The 24,433-nt window shown below is 35.9% G+C and overlaps 2 protein-coding genes across 2 annotated transcripts in view; both read left to right on the top strand.

Moving 5' to 3' along the window:
• The first annotated feature begins 433 nt into the window (after positions 1 to 433).
• LOC133293144 (uncharacterized) lies at positions 434 to 6,104 on the top strand. The gene is made up of 7 exons (XM_061491682.1): positions 434 to 532; positions 4,177 to 4,470; positions 4,619 to 4,763; positions 4,881 to 5,030; positions 5,134 to 5,278; positions 5,423 to 5,805; positions 5,887 to 6,104. Exons 1-7 carry the CDS (start codon positions 434 to 436, stop codon positions 6,102 to 6,104), a joined length of 1,434 nt encoding a protein of 477 aa, XP_061347666.1.
• A 4,995-nt stretch (positions 6,105 to 11,099) lies between these two features.
• LOC133293078 (uncharacterized) overlaps positions 11,100 to 24,433 on the top strand; it is a 33,212-nt gene continuing 19,878 nt past the window's right edge. Inside the window, exons 1-8 of the mRNA XM_061491601.1 lie at positions 11,100 to 11,207; positions 11,288 to 11,548; positions 11,775 to 11,834; positions 11,934 to 12,026; positions 12,363 to 12,591; positions 15,128 to 15,234; positions 15,779 to 15,838; positions 16,384 to 16,484. Of these exons, the coding sequence (XP_061347585.1) occupies positions 11,202 to 11,207; positions 11,288 to 11,548; positions 11,775 to 11,834; positions 11,934 to 12,026; positions 12,363 to 12,591; positions 15,128 to 15,234; positions 15,779 to 15,838; positions 16,384 to 16,484 (917 nt within the window). The 5' untranslated portion in view covers positions 11,100 to 11,201. The remainder of the gene's footprint in view (positions 11,208 to 11,287; positions 11,549 to 11,774; positions 11,835 to 11,933; positions 12,027 to 12,362; positions 12,592 to 15,127; positions 15,235 to 15,778; positions 15,839 to 16,383; positions 16,485 to 24,433) is intronic.

Genomic DNA, 24,433 nt, shown 5'->3' with positions numbered 1-24,433 from the left:
TAACGAGGGTGATGCATCAATGGTTCATTCATTCTTTTAGGAAACAAAACAACATGTAAATTAATGTTTTTATAGAGAAAATAATTTTTAAAGGCATTTATTCGTAATATGTCGTAGCTCAAACTCACATCACATGACACCATATATATCTAATGACTGAATTTGAGATTGTATATATTTAAAACAAACTCTAAGTTATGAAATAGAAAGGGGAATGTCAGCCATCTAAACTTGACATCTAAACAAAATTTTGATAAAAGTGTTATAAGCTTCCACTTGATATCATGGGAGAGTGGGACTACACGTTTTTTGTTTTTTGGGTACATTGGGACTACACGCTTTATTTCATAGGTACTTGAGGATATATGTCACGCGCACAAACGTTGAGAATGTATTGATCTTGGCTGGAGATCATTTGTACATAATAGTTTACATGGATTTTGTGCAGAGTCACATGGGCAAGAACACATATATTATAACATCATGTGCTACTGCATGTGACAGTTCTGCATTAGATTATGGATTGGTCAAGGTAGATGGCAGGGGCTGCTTCATCCAAATAGTGGTAATATGAAAGCAATGTTGACTCGCGACTATGCAAAGAATACAATTGACATTTGAAAATAACAATGTCCCATCTCCACGTCAAGAAACATTATGATTGGACATTATTTCTGAGTTTTATTTTATCGATGCAGGGTATTTGTGAATAAATTATGGGGACTCTCCAATCATTACTTTAATTTTATTTTTTTCAATTTAATTTGTTGTTTTATTATACAATGCCTTCATAAATAAAAAGATGGAGTGTTTGATACTCAAATATTTTTAAGGGAAAAGGTGACATAAAACGGAGTTATGCGATTTGTTTTGCTGAATTATTTGTATAATTTTTATAAAATTTATGATATGTCTATTTTTTAGAGTTTAAGTATTTGAAACGCTTTATGTTATTATTTTAGTATTTTGGAAAGTGTAAATTTTAAGGATATATTATATTTTATTTAATTAAAATAACTTTTATAATATTTGACTTTGATTTAATGATATTGAGAAAGTGTTATGGAAGGATATTGTGGATTGAAGAATTATTTATAATTTTGTGGTTGAATATTAATCAAGAAACATTGCAATATTTTTGAATTGATTTATTAAATCGTTTTATGTTTATGATTGATCATGAGATATGTATGCATCATATTTGATGTTTTTGAAATTGATTTTGGGGGAATGTTTTGATAAGAACAGCAGGAGGAGAAATTACCAAATGTTTAGCATTCCCTCACGCTTGGCACCAATGAGTTTTTTATTTGAAGAAAAAAAAAACTATGCCTTCACAATAAGAAAATTAAGTAATAATAGCATGGCACTTCGAGTTTGATATGGAATTTTTTTAACATTCGATTATCTATCGAAAGAGTACTGTATGTTAAGAGCAATAGATGCTAGTCTTGATGCAACATGATTTATTTATGGGTTCTATTTTTCTCATGTTGTAGGAGATAAGTATCTCCTACTATAGATACATAATATGGTGGAGCCCACCATCCATTAAAAAAAGAAAAAAAATGATGTCATAACTTTTTATGTGAGAGAAACATGAGATAGTTATCTCATATAAAATGAGACAATGTTTTCCCTTTATTTATAGACTGGAAGGCTGATATATTGCAATTTTGCCTAAATATACCCCCTAAACCCTGATTTATTTATAAATGTTAGCTTCGAATTGAAAGTTTACTTTTCAATTTTTACAACATATATTGTAAAGATTGGAAGTTTACTTTTCAATATTTTTGAATTGGAAGTTTCCTCTACTGCTACTTAAATGTGTCAAATAAATTCCACGAAACATATTTTTAAAAGTTTGTATGGTTAAAATTTTGGACAGCTTTAAACGTATATGTTTATTGGCAGTGAAAGTCATTTGAAAAAATAAATAAATGATTGGTATACCTTCTCAGTTATATTTATCAGTGAGGTTGAATTTATAATATGATATTTGCATTGAGAAAACAGTAATTATAATTGATTATTTCTATTGTACCAAAATAAAAGTGATTTTACTTTGTTTTGTTAGCATATAAATATCTTTTTAACAAGTTATTAAAATATTATTTCTCATATACAAATCAATTATTTTAGTAGCAATTATATCAAAATCTAAACGAAATTAGGTCTAAGCCTTTAAAGCTAATCCATTCATAGACATCACCGTTTGGTGGCCACGCATTATGGCCCAACTTGTTATTGAAATTAGGTCTAAGCCTTTAAAGCTAAGCCTTTTAAACAAGTCTATTGCTAAATGGTTGGGGCAACAGCATTATGGCCCAACTTGTTATTGATGCTGGGCTAGTTAATGTTGGCCACGCACCGTTTGGTGGGTTAGAAAAGTTGGCCTGGCTTAAATTAAGTTAGTATAGATTTTGGATTTAGATTAGCGCAGTTAAAATTTAGGCCTGTTTGATTATTGTTTCCAAAAACAGTTTTTTTTTTCAGAACAAAATATAAAAAACTTTGTTTGGTAAGATTTATTTTATAAAAAAAATTTCTAAAAGTTGTAACTATTTTTTTTAAATATTCCAATCGATTTATTGTTTCGCAACTAATCTGATTAGGGGCGGATCCAGGATTAAGGCTTTAAATCCCTCTTAAAGATGGTACTTGGAAGATTCGAACACATGCTCTCACCCCACCTGCTTAGCTCTCATGCACCAACTGAGTTACCACCATTTGATTTTTTATTTTTGTTTTTAGAGAAATGTTCTGAGTTGTTTTTATTTAGTGTTTTAACTTTTAATATTCAAAACAAAATAGTAATAATGAAAACATGTGATAACTATTCTATAAAAGAGTTTTAAGAATAAAAAATCAAAAAACAATCAAAAAAATTATGCAAACCCATTAAGTATAACCCATTTTAATAGCAATATATAAGAATAAGTTTAATGTTTCTCTACGATAAAATTATCTCCGAAAACGGAGGTTATTTTAGGTTTAGAGAAAAAAAATTATAAAAGAAAATAAATTTGTCGTTTTAAAAGATATCGAAAAAATATATAATTTTGTGCCATTTTAAATGAAACAACATTATTTTGGTGCATATTTAGTATTTTTTATATTCTCTCTTCTTCACTTTCTCTCTTCTTGATTTTATGAAAAATAAATAATATAAAAAATAACTAATTATGCACCAAAACAATGTTGTTTTATCTAATATATCCTTTTAAAAAATAAATATTTAGTTTACCAAAAAAAAAATAACAAATATTTTTTTCAACCTTAAAATAATATCATTTTGGACTTATTGAAGATAAAAAAAAAAGTGAAAAAAATATTAAACAATATAAAATCTGACATGCATAACTAAAGTTCTAGTATTTGCTAATAAATAGCACAAAAAATCTGAATCTTGTTATCCCATCTAACAGTATCAATAACATTCTGAAGTTCTAAGCATTCTCCTTTTCGAGTTGGAATCAAGAGCTCTATAGTAATAATGTTGATATTTATTTATCAAGAATTAGTTTTCTTTTTTAATCCTATTTTTTTTTGGGCAAAAAAAATTAATTTAATGCTTTTTAATTAAAAAATTACAAATTTACAATTGTTTTCAAAATAATTTCGAATCTACTACACAATGTCACACCCAAATTGGGCTTCACATGTCACGCCCCATTTAGGTGTGATACCCACATGGGTCACGCCTAAATGGGGCGTGACACATGCAGCTGTGTGCCCCCTGGGCGTGAATGAGTTAAAAAATTATATAATCTCCTACTACTCTATGCACTCTTCACATCTCTTCTCTACCATCAATTCTTACATTTTACATACATAATTGTTATCTTAAATTTAGTCTTTTATTTTATTTGTTATTCCATTTTAAAATGAGTTCACATTCTGATTCTGTTTGTCTTTGTGTTATATTACAATGGTAGGAAGGTAGAAGGTCGAGGAGGTGTCATGTTTGAAGGTGAAAAAAGGCCGACACGTATCCAACACAACGCAACCATTGACGAACTGCATCAGAGAATTCGTCAGAAGTTAAGTCTTCGAGGTAACCAATGTATCACTCAGATCACCACAAGGTTATGGCAATCTGAACAATACATTAGTTTGTAAGTGGTTGACAACGAAGACGTGGAGATGATAATGGAATAATTTTTCAACCAGTCAAGGAAAGATTTTCTGGAGTTGTATGTGGACATTGCCGGATCAGAGGATGTTCCATTACTGGTGAGGTCAGTTGCTTTAAATTCTCCCTGTCTTGCATCAACTTCTATCGCTCATGCTTCTCCAGTTGGTAACATTTATGAGGGAGATGAAAATGATCCGACTTGGGTTATGCATGACGACAACGACAACGATGATGATGAAAATATCGCAATGGAAGAATGTCTTTTGGTCGAGGATGCTAGTGCTTCAGAAAGATATGAAGGTGGTGATATGGACGCGTCTGAAATCACAGTATACCATGAACCAGTGGACGCTCAAATCCGCAACTTAATGACGTTGGCTCCGCACAATTAGGAAATCATCATGAAGGTAATTTATAGAATAATTATATATCTGATTTAGGATGTTTGTATTAAGATGTTTTAATTACTATATGCAGGGGACAATGCTGTTATTCCTTTTTGGGAAGGAATTTTGCATTACATACATATTGATTGTAGTTATCGGAGCGAACAAGAATCATGCACTGATGGTTCGGTTTCAGGATCGGGATCAATACAAGGTCCGTGGCAACTGGGTGACAAGTTATTTGTGAACCAAGAATTTGCAAAAAAAGAGAGGATCAAATGGCACTGAAAATGCAATTGTAATTGAGAGCACGCCTGCAAAGTTAAGCATGAAATGTTGCACATATGATCAAGGTTGCCTGTGGCGCGTTAGGGCGATAAAACCAGTGTTTGGTAAAAATTGGAAGATTACCAGATGGAGTGGGGATCACAATTATTTGAATGACCACATTTCTCAGGGTCATAAACAGCTCGATGCTGACATCATTGCAGAGCTCGTTCTATGTATATATTCTGTCTTAATGAGATGTCAACTGTTAAAGACTTAAAGTGGTTTGTGTAATTAAACGCGTTCTACGTAATGTGAATGTAATCTCTTAATTGACAGGGATGATAAGGGAAGAACCATCAGTCTCAATTGCATTGGTTCAGGAAAAGATAACCTTTAAACATGGATTTAAAGTTTCGTACAGAAAGGCATGGTATGCAAAGCAGGAAGGGATTATAATTATGTACGGTGATTTAGATGAATCGTATGTTTTTTTTCCCGAGGTGGTGTGAATATATGCTTCGCTTTTCTCCAGATTCTTTTTATCATATTCAAACAAATGATTATTATGTGGAGCATGGCTTAGTTCCTGGAAAAAAATGTTTCATCAAAACTTTTGGACGTTTAGACAGTGTTGTAAGGCGTTCAAATTTGCCAAACTAGTCATACAGATTGATGGCACACATTCATATGGGAAGTACAAAGGCAAATTGTTGGTGGCCACAGCCCAAGATGGAAATGAAAAATGCTTACCGATTGCTTTTGCCATCGTTGAAGGTGAAACCTTGGAAGCCTGGGACTATTTCCTTGTTAATATCCGTGCTCATGTTACGGAAATGTCAAACATATGCATCATCTCCGATCAACATCGTAACATAATATCTGCTGTGGAGAATAACCGTAATTGGCAGCCACCAAATGCATATCACGTGTTTTGTATTCGTCACATTGCAAACGACTTCAATCAGAAGTTTCGAAATGACAGATTGAAGCGGACATTAAAGAATTTAGGTATACTTGGCTGAACTGTACTTATTTAATTGTTTATGGCTTACATCTCTTACATCTGTACAATAATGGATTTATGTGTAGGTTATACTCCGTCAATGGTTGACTTTGAAAGAGGTCTTGCGAGATTATGTGAAGCTAGTCCTCAGGTTGCTGAGTGGATTGATGCCATCCCAAATGAAAAGTGGTCGTGTGCATATGATGTTGAAGGACGAAGGTATGTTGAGATATACAGTCTCACATTGGTTATATGTGCAACTAATGTGGAGTTTATAAAGGCTTTGGACACTCACACCCTTTGAGCTAGCTTTTGGGGCGGTGTATCCCAAGGTTCTTTACATGGTATCAGAGCCTCGCCGCCCCCCACTTTCTCTTGTGGACTTTTTTAGCACAGGTAGGCTGGGCCTGTTACATCTTCCACTCTTCAAGCCCAATGGGCTATCGTGTGAGGGGGCGTGTTGAGATATATAGTCTCACATTGGTTGTATAAGCAACTAATGTGGAGTTTATAAGGACTTGGGCACTCCCACCCTTTGAGCTAGCTTTTGGGGTGTGTATCCCAAGGTTCTTAACATGCTCGGGCATATGCCGGCCACATCCTGCAAGGTGATAGTCATCTCACCATTTGTCATGTGAAAAGTATGTGTCTCTGTTCTCCACCTCTCAACCAGAGCACTAATCTATGGGGCATCAATGTGAAATAAATTATACAATTATCACATTTTATGTCATTGTATTGCATAACTACATAAATTGCAACGTCGGAAATTGCATACTGAATATGTCGCATGCGTGCAACATGTATAAATTCAGTCGGTGTGAGTTAGTCGACGACCACGTCTGGAATAGCGCCGGTAGGTGGCCCCCCTGTACCTTGCCATGCTTGGTCTTCAACTGATGCACATTTTTCGTATTCCACACCCGCTGTGAAATATGGGCACTGTGTGTTCTCTTCCAAAGGACCTCCTATCTATACGGCTCAGGTATGATATACATAGTAGGATCGGTAGGCTCTGCCTCGTGATCGGATGCAGAACCCCCAGATGATGATGAATTACCCATGATAAAAAGCTGTATAAAATAACATTGAAATTAATCACACGTAACAGCAAAATTTATTTACAAATTAATTAAGCAAAGCCCTAATTTACTATCAAACTTATTAAGCATAAACCCTACGTATTTACTACAATTGTAAGTAATGAAATAATATTAATACGTAGGACACTAATTTATTTGTAATGAAATAATAATAACACCTCAGACACTGATTAATTTGTAATGACATAATACTAATACCTAAGTCACTAATTATTTCATAATTAAATAATAATAATAATAATAATACCTAAGTCACTAAAAAATTCTTAAGTCACTACAACATTCATAACATGGTACAAAATTTCTAAGTCACTATCATTATTTTCTAAATCACTAATATACACTAAACCCAATACATAATTAAATAATAATAATAGCTACGTAACAAAAAAATTCCTAAGTCATTAAAGCATTCATAGCATGGTACAAAATTCTTAAGTCACTAATATACGATAAATTCTAACATATTTGTAATGCAGCACTGTAATTTAAACGTACACATAACATATATTAAGAACTTACTTATGTTAGCAGAGCTTCGCTACGGAAAATTCCACGTATGGTCAAGAGCACACCTTGGTTAGAGAGAGGTTAGAATGAGAGTATGAAATGGTAAAAATGAAAAAATGAGGAGTTTTATAGGGTTGGTGGGTGACGCCCCATTTGGGCGTCACATGTCACGCCTGGTTTGGGCGTGACGCCCTTTTTGGGCGTGATATGTGACACTCAAATGAGGCGACATTATGCAAAAAATGCGTAATTATTTTGAAAATAGTTGTAAATTTATAATTTTTTAATTAAAAAACATTAAATTATTTTTTTTGTCATTTTTAGGATATATTATTCTGCCTACTTTTATTTTTTCTATCTTTGCCTATCTCTCTCAACATCGTTAGATTACAATCTCATCCAACGGTAGAGATTCATAGAATAAAATAAACTCATTTTCTCTTTCTTTGTCCTCATTGTCTCTCACACTTTTTTTTCTCTCCCCCCATTTTCTCTCTATCGATTTGCGTAATTTACAACTTGAATTTATATTTGAATCTAAATCAATGCAATGATTAATGGCATGATAGTCTGCTAGATGAGTATAATTTTCAAAATTTCTTGAATATGATATAATTGAACATGACAGAAACCACAAAATTACAAAAAAACAAAAACCACGAATAACCCTTCATTTAAATTAATCCACGATTATCACAACATTTTTACTTTGCTATTGAAATTTGAGACAAATCAACTTATCTCTTTCTTCTTATATTGTTTTTCACCTTGAAGTTGGGAAATAATCTTTGTCCTCTCTATGTTAAGTCCAACAACAGGCCTAACTGGTTTAATAAAACAGGGCATCTGAGTTTATTTATTCTTGACACCCCATTTCAATTTTTGATTTAAATGCTCGTAACAATGGTTGGGTTGGATGAATTGAGAAAAAAGCTTGCACCTTATTTTTATGCTAAAGCGCCATTGAAGAAAGAGAAAAGGGAGGAGAAAGAAAGAGTGAGAGACCGTGGGAGATAAAATGGGAAAAAAAGTTTATTTTATATCGTAAATCTCTATCGTTTGATGAGATTGTAATATAACAATATTGATAAGAGTAGGCAAAATAATGATATTGAAAGGAATAGACAAAGATAGACAATTTTTTTTTTCTAATTAGGCTTAATTTGCCAAATAGGTCGTCAGTAATTGCTTTGCCGAATAAGATATATGTACTTTTTAAATATTTTTTATTTATTTATTAACTATAAAAAAGGTGTAACCTTCTTAATTTTTCTAAGATTGATTAACGTAAATTGTTGATTATCAATAGCTCTTACTTAATAATTTATATTTTTTTATGATTTGTAATCAATAATGTATTCAATTTAAAATTATACACGATAAATAATTAATAAAAAAATATTTTTTTATATTGTTGAAAAAAATATTTCCTCTCGTACTTGTTGAAAAAAATATTTCCTTTCATACACAAATATAAAGGCGTGGGTCCTTTTACTCCTATAGATATTTTTTTTACAAACAGTAAACAATGACTCTCAGTTTGTCATAGAAATAAGTCGTCTCCTTTTGACATAAGATTAATAAGCCTCTTAGGGATGTTTGGTTGAGGAGAAATTTTATAAATAATAGAAAAATGTTATACATAGGAAAATGGTTGGAAAGTGAGATAGGTAGGAAAATGTAAAAAAAAGTTGTTTGATTGGAAAAAAATTTACCGGAAAAATTAGGTCACTTTTATGAAATCTATGTTTGGTTATAGGTAAAATATAAATGAGAAAATTAAGTAACTTTACGAAAATAACCCTGTTTGTAAATATTTTTTTCGGTAGCGTGCCACTTTACCCATTTACAATGCTGTCAAATCCCACCTATTTCTTCTCCACCCTTGCCACAACGCCTAACTTTTACCTGTTTAACACACAGAATGTCTCAAACCCTGAAAGCTTCATGCGTTTATTGTTTTTGACCATGAACGAAACTGCAGATGAAGCAGCTCGTGCTCCTATTGGTCACAAGAAATATGCAACAAAGGAAGCAATTGTGTCTGGATATCAATCACTTTATTGTCTAGCTCAGTGCACACTAGATCTTTCACTCCATGATTGCAGAACCTGTCTAAGTGGAGCAATATGGGAACTTTCATCGTGCTGTGAAGGAAGGATAGGTGGTAGAGTTCTTGACCCAAGCTGTAATATTAGGGGTACGCTCGTCTTTGGGTTTGTATGCTGTGGGGAAAATATGGAGCTTTCAAGAAAACCACGTACGAAAAGGGCAACTTTGGCCGGCTATATAGGTTTAAATAGATATGCAAATACGTTTCCTATGATTCATATTTAGGTAGCTAAGTGAGGAACCACCATCAACCATACATAGGGATCTTCTATTCCCACTTCTCATTTATCTATCATTCTCAACAAAATCCTAAAACCAAACAGCCCCTTGGTTGAAGGAATCTGAACAGAATGATAGATAAATCACAAATGGGAAAGGAAGAAAGCAGCGTTTGGTGTGTTGGGTTTCCTCACTTAGCTAGATAACTGTGATTGAAGGCATTCCTTCCCTATGTATTTGTACTGATTTAGCCGGCCATAGAAACCCATTTGCAAGGTGGTATTGTGGAATACCTCCACATCTGCTCACTAACTGTACTACGAAAAAGACCAGCGTACCCCTTCTTTCTCTGCAACCGTTGCTTCACATCGCACAACGAGCCTGCTTCTTCTCGCGTGCTGCTTCCACTTCAACCCGACGGTGGCAGAAGAGAAGCACTTTATCAGACCATGTTGCGGTGGCAGAAAAGCGCTTCTCAGGTGGTATTGGGGTTTTGTTAGTGTGAATGGGGCAACAGAGGCAGTGGCCATGCTTCTACTCAGTACATGAGCCATTTTCAGACCTAGAAAGAAAGAGAGAGAGTAACAAGGAACCAAGGACGTTGGGAAAGGACAACGGGTGTCTTCTATGTTCATTAAAAAATTTATAAAGTCAGGGTTATTTTTGTAATACCCACTGTATTTTTCCATCTATATATTACCTACAACCAAACATAGATTTCATGAAAGTTACCTTATTTTTCAGGTAAATTTTTTCCAACCAAACAACTTGTTTTTATATTTTTCTACTTATCCCACTTTCCAACCATTTCCCTATTATTCATAAAATTTCTCCTCAACCAAACGCCCCTTAATAAAATCGTAAAATTAAATATACATTTCCTTTTATCAAAACAACACATTTGGGTAGATAAGTTTTCACTTTGGGTAAAAACAAAAAAGAAAAAGAAATGCACAAAGAAAATTGGGGAAAGATATTGTGACAACCAAGTTGTGTTACTACCAAGTGACTACCAATTAATCTCACTGTTAGATCGATTATGTTGATCCAACGATTATATTTATTTCCATCTTTGTATGATTATGATTTTCCATATTTAAAGTGAAAGTATTAAATATGAGAAATCATAACCATACAAAGGTAGAAATACATATAAAATATTAAATTTGGGAAACCATGACCATACAAAGATGAAAATAAATATAACCGTTGGATCAACACAATCGATCTAACGGTGAGATTAATTGGTAGTCATTTTGTAGTAACACAACTTGGTAGTCACATTATCCTTCCCCAAGCAAATTAATTTTTTATTTTTATTTTTAAAAAAGGAAATAAAACGACTGCGGAAGTCGTCCATTTTCACGGTTGGCTTCCTCCTCGGTGACGACGAAGTAGCAGATACAGAGAACAGAGCGAAAAAGGGATTGATTGTTCGATCACAACACAAACAAGGAATGGCGGTAATTCCTCATAACATGCTTACTTCTTCATATTACTTTTCCTTCGAAATTCGAACTCTTCAACTTTGGATTTTGTTCAGGACTCGTCGGGAACGACGCTGATGGATCTGATAACGGCGGACCCAACCCCGGCGCCGACATCATCTTCGGCATCCAGTGCGGCCGCATCACCGGCGGCAACGCCAGCAGCATCTCTGCCATCGGCGTTGGGTAAGCCCGCTGGAGAGAAGAAATCGAAGAGAGCTGCATTGATGCAGATCCAGAACGATACCATTTCTGCTGCCAAAGCTGCTTTAAATCCAGTTAGGGCTAATATCATGCCGCAAAAGCAAAAGAGAAAGGTACCGTGATTTCATCTCTGCTTTGAATTTGCGTTGTTTGATAGTTAATTTGTTGTGCATCGTGGATCAGTTAGTTTGGAGTTCAACAATATAGCTTTTTCACATGTACTTGAAAGCTCTATGTTGTTATCAACTGGAGTTTAGTTGATACGATACAAGACTCGTCTTGTGCAGAAGATAATATTGATAATTCATGTTTGATCTTCGTACACGTTTTCTTTTGCAGCCAGTTTCATATTCACAACTCGCTAGAAGTATTCATGAATTAGCTGCCACTTCTGATCAGGTAAGTGTCGCAAGTTTCTCTGCAAGATTATGCTTTTGTGTTTGGACTGGTAAGTGGAAACACTCTCATTTTTGTTTTTTTATGGTAACTCGGTTTCAGAAAAGTTCTCAGCGGCAATTAGTGCATCATGTATTTCCCAAACTTGCAGTGTATAATTCGGTCGACCCTTCATTGGCTCCCTCTCTTCTCATGGTTTGCTCCAATTCCCTTGAACTTGAATACTTTCTTATAATTGTGATTTGTGGTTTCTAGCCTTCTTTGTTTATTTATTTATTTTTTGGGTTGTACTCCTTACGTAGCTTGTTTAATTCTTTTTACATGTCAGATTAAAACTTCTTTAGCCCGTAGGTGCTTCTTTGTATGTCTAAGGTCTACTACTGGGCATTCTTTTTAAATGATGGGCCTACTGCTGAACTGCATGTACTATGAAACGTGCAACATTATGTCATAATGAACTTTCCTTATGGAATTTGTTTACCTTTGCTTAGTATGTTGGGAAAATCATTTATCTTTATGTTTGTTCTGTAGCTTAATCAGCAGTGTGAAGATAAAAATGTCCTGCGATATGTCTATTACTACCTCGCCAGAATTTTGTCTGACACTGGTCCCCAAGGTTTGAGCACAGGTGGTGGGATACCCACCCCTAATTGGGATGCTCTGGCTGACATGGATGCAGTTGGAGGTGTTACTCGAGCTGATGTTGTGCCACGAATAGTAGAACAGCTTACTGCAGAAGCCACAAATGCTGATGTTGAATGTAAGTAGTTAATAACTTTTGTTTTGATGGTTTTAAACCTGTCATGGCACAAGGTTGCATGCTTGCATGTGTATTTGTGCAGGAGCTCATATGTTATACCTTGATTTGAGAAATAACTATTCTTGCTCTTGGGCTGTTAATTAGTATTAAGGGTAATGATTAGGGATAGGGATAAGATAGTAGTTGAATTATGTAAACAACTTTTGTCTCTATCATTTTACCTGTTAGTTGCTTAGTTGTTTATAAACTTGTATTTATGCTTCTATATATTGATGCCTCTCCAATAATGAAAATAACTTTGTTTCTATAGAATTTCCAATATGGTATCAGAGCGGTTTAATCCTCTGTAACCTTTTTGTTCAGATTGGAGGGAGGAAAGTTTGGAGAAATAGAATATTTTGTTTAGAAGGGAAGGTTTATTGAATAGGAATTTTTGAATTGCTTGAGGAAATCCTTAGCAGCACATTATATTTGTGAATGATCCACAATCTCTAATAACGGGAAACTAGGAATTTACAGTCTCTAGGAATTTAGAGTCTCTAGGAATTTTAATGAGTGTCACACAATTCAAATGCTAGGTATATACAGTATAGGAAGTATTTCTCTAAATAGAAGATACTTTTCAACACTCCCCCGTAAGTTGGAACATACAAATCATATGCACGAAGCTTGTCAAAGATGAAATCTGTTCAAGATTCCCACAATGACTCTGTGAGAATATCAACAAGCTACACGCTAGAATTTACTAATTCTATAATGATTTATGTCAAGAACCAACCCAACCCAAAAGTTTAAGCTGTAAGGTGAAGACCATATTAATATGTTTATATTATATTTTTCTAATGTTTCCTTTCATACGAGAGCTCATCGGGCTTGTAGGTTAGATAATGCACAAACCTATCTACCTATGCTAAAAAACTCCGTAATATTTAATTATTTATTAATAAAGTAAGGCGGTGAGGATTGAACTCGTGACCACTTGGTTTCAAAGGCTTTGATATCATGTCAAGCAACCAGCCCAACTCAAAAGCTTAAACTGTTAGGTGAAGGCCATATTAATGATTTTATATTATATTTCTCTAACAATGAGAATCAATCTGTATATGCTTGGGAGACTGAATTTGATACAATGTGTAAAACAACTTGATTATCACAATATGGCTGCATATGATCAACATTGCCAAACTTCAACTCATGAAGTAATTGTTTAACCCATTTAAGTTCATAAGTGACAATTGCCATGGCACTATACTTGGCTTTTACATTGGACCACACAACCATATTTTGCTTCTTGCTTTTTTAGGATACAATGTTACCTCTAATAAAGACACATTATCTCGAAGTAGATCTCTTATCAATAGATGAACCAGCCTAATCAGCATCAATGTACCATGTTCCTCAAAACTTGACCATAATCCTCTTCTTTATACAACAATACTTGAACTAGAGCATTTTTAATATATTGTAGGATTCATATGGCTACATTCGAATGATCAACATATGGAGATTGCATGAATTGACTCACTACATTGACTACGAAGGAAATATCTGGTCTAGTTAGCATAAGGTAGTTTAGTTTTGCAACTAATCTCCTATACATGCCAGGATCTGAATAAGATTCCTTTTGATCTTGCAATGCCACTCTTTTTCAATATATCCGAAGCAAAATTTCTTTGTCAAATCGCAATACCATTCTTTAACAAAGTTATCTCAAGACCTAACCAAGTTACGTCAAGACCTCCTTTGGTTGACATTGATAGGTGATAAGGGGTTGCTTAGGTGGTTTTAGAGTTGGCTCTTTTTGGGCTTGATGTCTGTTCAGAAAAACCCTACAATGTCTATATCATTCTTCCGACCGCCATTTAGGTCGGTACCCAGATCACCATAAAGCTCTAGATCCACCAAAAAACTTCCGTCCGACCATCATTGCCACCGTCTACCCTCGATCAATGACACATTTTATTTATGCATGATTTATAATCTCTAATAATAGAAAACTAGGAATTCACAATCTCTAATAATAGGTAGCTAAGAAGATAAGGAAACTAGGAAATGAATGAAAATTTGCTTTGGATATACATTCTCTGAATAAGAGATATAGGAAGTATCAATAGAAGATGCTTTCCGACAGGATGAATGACTAGTTCCTCTCGAAATTTATTAGAAGTTATCTTGAGCAGGATGTTTCGTGTATGCCTCTGATTTTCGAAGCTCCTTGGTGCAAGTGCAATCATTATTTCTGATTTTCAATCTGAATGTATATGTCCTTTTTGTGATATTGTCTTTGAAAATACAGTAATAAAGTACAATGTTACATCGCATGACTTCCAGAGCTAATATGATTATATAATTTCTAAACTAAATTATCAGAATTATGCTGATGGAATGATTTTCTTTTTTTCGTAAATATGAGTTGGGCCTGTTTGAAAATTAAATTGGGCATTGTGTTAAACATTGCATTAGTTACAGTTGTTGAAGTATGTCTTCATTTTTCATTTTGAGATAATGTCTTCATTATTCAATTTGTGTTCTGTAGTTCATGCTCGAAGACTGCAAGCCTTGAAGGCACTTACATATGCTCCCTCATCCAACACTGAAGTTTTGTCCAGATTGTATGAAATTGTATTTGGCATACTAGAGAAGGTTTGTGCTTTCCTATTATCTTCATTATGTATACTAGATATTGACTATTGCACATTTATTTTCAATTTATCCTTTAGCCATCTCTACATGGAATAAGTTCTTTGGAACTGTTGGTGTATTTCATAAATCTTGGGTATGCCCTCAGAGTTTGGAGCTTTTCTTTTAATTAAGATCTGGGTCTTTGGTCAGGAAAAGAGGGCAGCATTGTGGCTTTGACTGTAGTGAAATGCATATATCTTTAAGGGAAAATCTTTGTCCCCGTACTTGATTTGGGAAAAACAATTTCATAGCCTCTTCATGGCATTTAGTGCATGGCTTCTTGCAAAGAGTTCTATAGGCTGATATACAAAGGCATTTGAGAGCTTCATTATTTTTTATTTCATTTTGTATCTCCTGCCTTTTCAATGTAGTTTTTCTGTTGGAGGATATCTTTTTATCCCTTTTCTCACTTTGTTTCTAAAAAAAGTTTTTTATTTATCAAAAAGAGTTGTGAAATTATGTTACTTGAGCTTTCTTCACTTTTTCTGCTATTGACAATTTTCAGGTTGGTGATCCACAAAAGCGGAAGAAAGGCATATTTGGGACTAAAGGTGGTGATAAAGAAGTAAGATCATTGCTTTGACCTATTCTTTCTTTTATGCTGATATATGTGTATATATTTTAGTGTTTAACTTGAAAGGGATTTTTTTAATCTCTTATGGAACTGTAGCCGCTTGCTGTCGAAGCTGCAAAATTCTAGGCTCTTAAAGATAGTTTAGAGAGAGCAAGCTGTACTGATTTGACACCTCTCTCTTTCTTCCTGATAAGATATTCTTTATTAGGGAGAAAACAGCAGATCTTGACATCATATAGATGTTTCCCAACCATCTAAAATTCGTAAATGAAAATAATCTGGCTAAAAGGAGAAAGTACATTGGTCCCAAAATTCTCAACAGCTACTGAAAATGCTGCATCTGAATCACCATCGTAAAGGGGTTAATTTACATTTTGGAGTTGATGTACTTCTAATTTCTCATGACATAATTTGTATATAGGTTTATTATAATTTGCCAACATTTTATGCGGAATTTTTAATTGTCAAATATGAATAATATATGTTAATTGAGTCAGTAGTGCTATTTATGTTTCTTTATATGCTTGATCATATAGTACATCATCCGAAGCAATCTACAATACGCTGTCTTGAGTGCTCTGAGAAGACTTCCTCTGGATCCCGGAAATCCGGCATTTCTGCATTATGCTGTACATGGGTAAGTTACTCTTATAACTAACGTTTACTAATTATTGCATGGATCTTTTCGTGGCAACAGCAGAGGAGTTTTCTTCTGCATATCACACACATGATGTACTAGGCACAGCTCATTTGCATAATTTGTTACAGAATTGTGCTTTCTTCACTGGTTTGTGGTGAATTTGACTTGAGCACAATGGGTGACTCAAATTTTTTCTGGTACATATTCTTAGAGAGAGGCTTGTTTTTTCTAGCTTCTATGCATGTTTCAACTATGAGAATGAGTCTGAAGCAGTGGTAAAACTACTCTTTTGTGACCAAAAGGTCATTGGTTCAAATATAGAAAAGTCTCTTTATAAAGTTGTAATTCAAAGATTTCCTCTCCGTACCCTTGCAAGTCGGGTTTCATGGGAGTTTATTTTTCAATTTTATTACGCGTGTGATACGATCCCACCCTAAGGACAATTTAGGGAAAGCATACGGCTAACTCAGCAAGGCAGTTATGACCACTTGCAATTGGTTCTAACAGAATGGCGTGGGAAGTGAAGTTGGAGGTGGTTAAATAGTAAGGAAGGAGAAGAGTGAGGGGCATCTTGGATTTGGAATAGGCTTGGAACTTGGGAGAGTCTAGAGCCTCTCGAATTGCTCTAGAACTATCTTTTCTTTCTGCATGTACTTTTTTTCTTAGTGTAATTGAGTCCCTGTGTTATTGTTCTTCCATTACTGTCAATGCAATTAGGATTATATTGTCTCTATTATTGTAATAGCGGCTGAAGATTGCTCCATTTGCTCTTAATATACTGTCCACATTAGTATTTCATGAATTGTGCTACGATTCTGGTGCTGTTTCTCTAAATGAAATTGTTGGTCTGTATCAGCGTGTTTCAGCTCATGGCTTATGCCTAGGGAATCCAATAACAACAACCAAACCTTATCCCTTTAGGTGGGTTTGGCGACATGGATCAATCAACACTTTTGGACTCTATCAAAACATCATTTTCAGTAAAAATGATCTAAAAATATTGCCTTATGGAAACTTTGGAACCTCATTCTCTTTGGCATAGGTAATGAGGAGTTAAGTAAGGCCTTCATCAGAATGGGTGTGATGTCAAGCTTGAGGTCAATGTTACTCATGGAAGTCCTCAGAAATTCATTTTGTACTTATAACTGTCCTTTGCCCAGTTTGCGTGCGGAAATGGCTTCTGGTTTGATTTTTCGGAGGATATGGGGATGAGGAAATACTCTTTCTTTGATCTTTTTCCTTGCCTTTCACACATTTCTATCTTGCACAATTCCACAAGCTGGATCCTCCCCCTTCCGCCACCCACTGAGTAGATCCCTTGGAATTTTCATTTCTTTTGGAATATTAATGACTAATGATTGAGTTTGTGTTTGATATATTTTGCCTTGCTAGTATTCTGGATGCACGTGCTTGGACTTTAGGTTCTTTTGCCCATAGTTCCTTTGTTTTTAGATTTTTATTTTTATTTTTATTTCCTAGTTTCAGCAGGGCATTTCCTCTTTCTTTTAAGGAAGTATTCTTTTATCAAAAAAATATAAACCACTAATTGGTTTTTTAAATTTAATGTTATCGTCTGATGGGCCTAAACGTGATGGGGTCAATTAGTTAATTTGTTAGTGTAGAAAATTAGAATTCAAACATGTTTCCGTTTTTATTTCCTATTAATTAGGATTGATTATGATTGATTAGGATTGATTATGATTGATTAGGATTAATTGTGATTGATTATAATTGATTGTGATTAGGATTGTGATAGGATTGATTAGTCATCGCTTAGTCATTCTTAGCGATTCTTTCTTGTATAAATACTCACTCATGTAATTTATTCAATATCAATATACAAAAACTTCTTTTCAATATGGTATCAGAGCGGGTTCGTTCCTACCCTAATTCAAATCTGAAATAACCATCCAAACACTTCCATCACCGTCAAACACCTCCTAAACACCGCCTTGAATCTGTCCAACACAGAAACCTAGTTTACTGACCTCCGATCAAAAAAAGTGAGGTGACCATTCGACTCAGAAGGATCCGACGAGTCGACCGCCGCTGGACCCATCGTCGTCAGCCGCTACACGCACCACCACGCGCCGCCTTCCAGACGTTTTTTTTCCGTCGCGACTTGCACAGACCTTCTCGCCGGCTTCTCCCCTTCCTGTTCCAGAGGTCAGATCAAAAGTTTACAAAACTTGATTTTTCATCAACGGTCAACCCTTCTCTTTTTATTCATGGCTTCCTCAAAACACTCTTTTTATTACCACGAGCAACCTCCTAAGGCCACTAGTCATGTGGTCCAGCAAGGTACAACTTTCCATGTTGATAGTCAAAATCATTGGATCCTTGATTCTGGAGCCTCTGATCATATGACAGGTAATCTTGGCTTGTTTTGTTCATACACTCCATATTCTGAACCTTCTCGGGTCAAGATCGCCGATGACAGTTTTTCCCAGATTGCGGGACACGGAACCATTAAACTTTCTGAGCTGATTACTTTGACATCAGTTCTTTATGTTCCTTCTCTGACTTGTAATCTCATTTCCATTAGCAAGCTCACCTCTGAGTTGCATTGCTTTGCTAAATTCTTTCCACATGGTTGTGTTTTTCAGGAACAGGACTCGGAGAGGATGATTGGCAGTGCTAGAGAGGATGGTGGATTTTACTACTTTGAGGAGGATGTGACTCATGAAGCTGTTTTCGTAGAAAAAAACTCTATGTTTCCTTTTGATTCATGTAATGATGTTATGCTGTGGCATCGTAGGCTAGGCCATCCAAATTTTATTTATCTTCAGAAGTTGTTGCCAAACTTATTTATTAATAAAAGTCCAAGTTTGTTTTCTTGTGATATTTGTCAACTTGCCAAGCATACTCGTGCTCATTATCCTTCTAAAGTTCACCATGACTCTTTCCCATTTTCCTTAATTCATAGCGACATATGGGGTCCAGCCCGTGTTAAAAATATTTCAGGTACTCGATGGTTCATTACCTTCATTGATGACCATTCTCGAGTTTGTTGGGTGTATCTTCTAAAGGATAAGTCCGATGCTGCATCCGTGTTTAAAAAATTTCATGCCATGGTTCAAACCCAATTCCAAGTTGCTATACAAATTCTTCGTACAGATAATGGCAAAGAGTATTTTAACTCTATTCTTGGAGAATATCTTTCCCAACATGGCATCCTTCACCAAAGCTCGTGTCCTGACACACCCCAACAAAACGGAGTTGCGGAAAGAAAAAACCGACATCTCCTTGAAGTTGCTCGGGCTCTTATGTTTACCACGAGTGTTCCTAAATATCTTTGGGGAGAGGCAGTTCTCACTGCCTCGTATCTGATAAATCGAATGCCATCTCGCATTCTGAAATTTCAGTCTCCTCTTTCTAGTCTTGTTCGTATCTTCCCTTCCTTCCGAGGTGTCTCCTCCTTACCTCTCAAGTTATTTGGTTGTGTTGTATTTGTCCATATTCCCTCCCATCAACGGTCTAAGCTTGATCCTAAGTCTCTCCAGTGTGTCTTTATTGGTTATTCTCCTACTCAACGTGGCTATAAGTGTTATTCACCCTCTCTTCGTAAGGTCTTTGTCTCTATGGATGTCACTTTCTGAGAATGACCCTTTCTTCCCCTCGACTTCTCTTCAGGGGGAGTCTATAGGAGTAGATGAAGATCAGTCATGGGAACCTATTAATGCCACAGTATTACCTCTACTTTTGGAAACAGGGGGAGCTACAGAATCCTCACCATCAGGAGCCTCCTCAAAATGGGGACAAGTTTATAGCAGGCGAAAGCCTCCTCAAAGTGTGAATAACCCAGAGCCTCTACACTGCCAGGATTCTGAACCATGTTCTAGTTCCAGCACCCCAATACTTGAGTGTCATGGTGAAAATGATCTACACTTGCCCATTGCTCTCAGAAAAGGTACTCGATCTTGTACTACTCATCCTATTTCTAATCATATTTCATATGGAAAGTTGTCCCCAGGGTTTCGTGCTTTCAATACTATGTTGGATAGTACAAAGATACCGAGAAATATACATGAGGCTCTCAATGATAAAAAATGGAGGGATGCTGTCTTTGAAGAAATGAATGCTTTAGAAAGAAATGGAACTTGGGAGAGAGTGACCCTACCCAAAGGAAAAAAAGCAGTAGGATGCAAATGGGTGTTTACAATAAAATTCAATGCAGATAATAGCATCAACAGATACAAGGCAAGATTGGTTGCAAAGGGTTTCACTCAGACTCATGGGATAGATTATCATGAGACTTTTGCTCCGGTTGCTAAAGTCAATACCATCCGAGTTCTCTTATCTCTTGCTGCCAATCTAGATTGGCCTCTGCAACAGTTAGATGTGAAGAATGCATTCCTAAATGGTGACTTACATGAAGAAGTCTATATGGATCCTCCACCTGGTTTTGAAAAGGGAAATGGATCAGTGTGTAAACTAAAAAAGTCTCTATATGGATTGAAACAGTCTCCCAGAGAATGGTTCGACAAATTCACACAAGCAGTCAAAAGAAGAGGCTTCATTCAAGCACAGACTGATCATACTCTCTTCCACAAACACTCTAAGGATGGTAAAATTGCTATTCTTATTGTATATGTAGATGATATAATTCTTACAGGTGATGATATTGAGGAATTGAACACCTTGAAGAAATTTCTAGCAGCTCAATTTGAACTCAAAGACCTTGGCACTCTCAAATATTTCCTTGGTATGGAAGTTGCTAGGAGCAAAACAGGTATCACTCTAACACAAAAGAAATATGTTCTAGATCTTTTGTTGGAAACAGGAATGTTAGGGTGTAAACCTGCTGAGACACCTGTGGAACCTAATACCAAGTTAGGTATTGAAGATGGGAATGAGGTGGATAAAGAACAATATCAGCGATTGGTTGGTAAACTAATCTACTTATCTCATACGCGTCCTGACATTGCCTTTGCGGTGAGTATGATTAGTCAATTCATGCACTCACCCAAGGAGAAGCATCTTAGTGCAGTCTATAGGGTGCTTAGATACCTCAAGAATACTCCAGGAAGAGGATTATTCTTTAAAAAGGGGTATAAAAGGACAATTGAAATCTACACTGATGCAGATTGGGCAGGCTCATCAGTAGACAGAAGATCTACCTCAGGCTATTGCACCTATGTGTGGGGAAATCTTGTTACTTGGAGAAGCAAAAAGCAAACAGTGGTTGCAAGAAGTAGTGTTGAAGCAGAATTTCGAGCTTTAGCTCATGGAGTTTGTGAAGGAATCTGGTTGAGAAGACTTCTTCAAGAGTTGAAGATTTCATATTCCCTACCAATAAAACTATATTGTGACAACAAGGCAGCTGTTAGCATTGCTCAAAATCCTGTGCATCATGATCGAACAAAGCACGTGGAAGTTGATCGTCACTTCATCAAAGAAAAATTAGATGATGGAAGTGTGCATTTGATATATGTTCCAACCAAAGAGCAAACGGCAGATGTCCTTACCAAGGGCCTACACCGTCCAGCATTCGAAGACTTGATTGGCAAGTTGGGAATGATCAATATTTACCTCCCAACTTGAGGGGGAGTGTAGAAAATTAGAATTCAAACATGTTTCCGTTTTTATTTCCTATTAATTAGGATTGATTATGATTGATTAGGATTGATTATGATTGATTAGGATTAATTGTGATTGATTATAATTGATTGTGATTAGGATTGTGATAGGATTGATTAGTCATCGCTTAGTCATTCTTAGCGATTCTTTCTTGTATAAATACTCACTCATGTAATTTATTCAATATCAATATACAAAAACTTCTTTTCAATAGTTAGGAAACTTTCTAGAATATTCTTAGAGGAGGGAATAAAAGGAGAGTGAGTGTGTAGTGAGGTAGGCATAAATTTAGTATTGTTTTAGTGGGGAATTTGGGGATCTTTTGAAGCCTAGGGTTGTTGGCTTTGAGGGTGAGTTGAGGTCTTTGGCTTATTTTTCTGGTATTAGTGTTTGTAAAAAGAGGCTATGCCTCTATTATTTTAGTAAATTTAGTGTTATTTTTTTGGGTTCCATCTATTTGGTATCAGAGCACTTCCGATCTAGGGGGCTTCTGGTCCAGATCTAAAACATAAAATAAAATGGGAGGAGTCAGTGATTTAGAGCTTAGGGAAAATTTGAAAAAAATTGTGAAGGCTTTCGATGATGCAATAGAGAAGATGGGGAGACAGAGGCTTGAATACGAGAAGATGAAGTCTGAGAATTTTAAAAAAATAGAAGAAGAAAACGAAAGAAAGAAAGAAAAGACAGCAGCAGGGAAAGAGGAAAAAATGGAGAAAACGACACAATTCGAAGAAGGAAACGTAGAAAGAGCAGAAGAAGAAATCAAAAAAGAAAAAAGAAAAAGATGAAGAAAAAAAGAAGGAAGAAACCGACGAAGAAAAAGAAAAAAAAAGAAAAGAAAAGGAAATATCAAGATGTGAAGGAAACGAAGGAGAAGCAAAGGAAATATCAAGATGTGTAGGAAACGAAGGTGAAGCAGATCGAAACATAAATGAAGATGTAGAAGAATTGGAGAAAAAGAAAAAAGAGAAGCGCAAGAAGATGAAGAAGACAGAGAGGAAGAAGAAGAGAGGAAGATTTGTGAAGAGAATGGGACAGCTACTGGGCAGAAGGACATTGGAGCGGAGACTGGACAGTAGCAGGTGGCAAGCATAGTAGAACTCATATCATTGACGCAAGAGGTAGAAGGGAAGGAGAAGATGATGGGAAGGGTGAGTGGGTATGTGGGCTGCAAGGGAATTGGGCTGAGGAAGATTGGATCAACACACTATACAAAACTTGCCCTCATGAATTGGTCCGTAACTCAAGTGGGAGGATCAGGGAGAGCAGGAAATGGGCTTGGGGGTGACTATTTGGGGCGGACAACATTGTGGACTAAAGATAATAGAATTGGGCTGAATGGAGGTTATTGATTGGGACAAAATGGGCCTCAGACTACTGGGGCTCATGAAAATATCACCTATGGAAGTTCTACACAAACTTCAATGGCTAGTGGGGGTGGATCGAACCCTAACACAATTGAAGGTTGAAGAAAGGAAACAAAATCAACAAAGGCAGCGACATCTACGACAGTGGCCAACGTAGTGGGGAGCCAAGGGTCGCGATTTATTCATTTAACCAAGGAGGGGTTGGAAGAACGAAGGAGATACAATCTCTGTTTCGATTGTGATGCTCTTTTTCCCCCTTAAATAAGTGAGAAAGAACAAGTTTGTTGAGATTCTTCCTATCTGTAAAGAACCAATTCAACCCAAAAGCTTAAGCTGGTGTGTGAGGGCTTTTTAATGGTTTTATATATCTCAACACGCCCCCTCACACGAGAGCCCACTGGGCTTGAAGGGTGGACAATGCACAGGCCCACCTACCTGTGCGAACAAAGAAATTCCACTTGAAAGAAAGTGGGGGGCGGCGAGGATCGAACCCGGGACACGAGGTTCTGATACCATGTAAAGAACCAATTCAACACTATCAATGCTGGTTGTATAGGTGCTTGCACTTACTGCAAGACAAAGCATGCTTGGAGTCACCTAGGGAGTTACACAATAGATAGCCTTGTTGGCTGTGTAAAATCGGTCATATCCGATGGAGTTAAAGAGATATGGCTGAGCAGTGAAGACGTTGGAGCATATGGTTGTGACATTGGTATGAATCTTCCAACTTTATTGAATGCCTTAGCAGCAGTACTACCAGCTGATGCGAGCACAATGCTGCGTATTGGAATGACTAATCCACTTTTTATCCTTGAGCACTTGAACGAGATAGCAATGTTTTGTAGCATAAATGTGCCTACTCTTCATTGCATATCCCAGTTCAGTCCGAAAGTGTTACTATTTTGGGTGCACTGAATTGGGAATATACTGTAAGTGAGGTTCATGAAATGAAGACGTTGGAGTTGCCAATTGGGTTAATATATTGCAAGCAATGGGATC

This window comes from Gastrolobium bilobum, unplaced genomic scaffold (assembly GCF_033153095.1).
Source record: "Gastrolobium bilobum isolate Gb01-03AN ecotype WA unplaced genomic scaffold, APGP_CSIRO_Gbil_v1 utg16185, whole genome shotgun sequence".
Classification (NCBI taxonomy): Eukaryota; Viridiplantae; Streptophyta; class Magnoliopsida; order Fabales; family Fabaceae; genus Gastrolobium; species Gastrolobium bilobum.
The sequence above is the reverse complement of the archived record's forward strand: the minus strand, read 5'-3'. Positions and strand labels throughout refer to the sequence as shown.

Excerpts from the sequence above, each read along its gene's own strand:
- LOC133293144 (XM_061491682.1), top strand. The coding sequence starts at position 434 with ATGGATTTTGTGCAGAGTCACATGGGCAAGAACACATATATTATAACA. Across the intron at positions 4,471-4,618 it reads TGGACGCGTCTGAAATCACA|GGGACAATGCTGTTATTCCT; the intron begins GTATACCATGAA and ends TACTATATGCAG. Across the intron at positions 5,031-5,133 it reads CATTGCAGAGCTCGTTCTAT|GGATGATAAGGGAAGAACCA; the intron begins GTATATATTCTG and ends CTTAATTGACAG.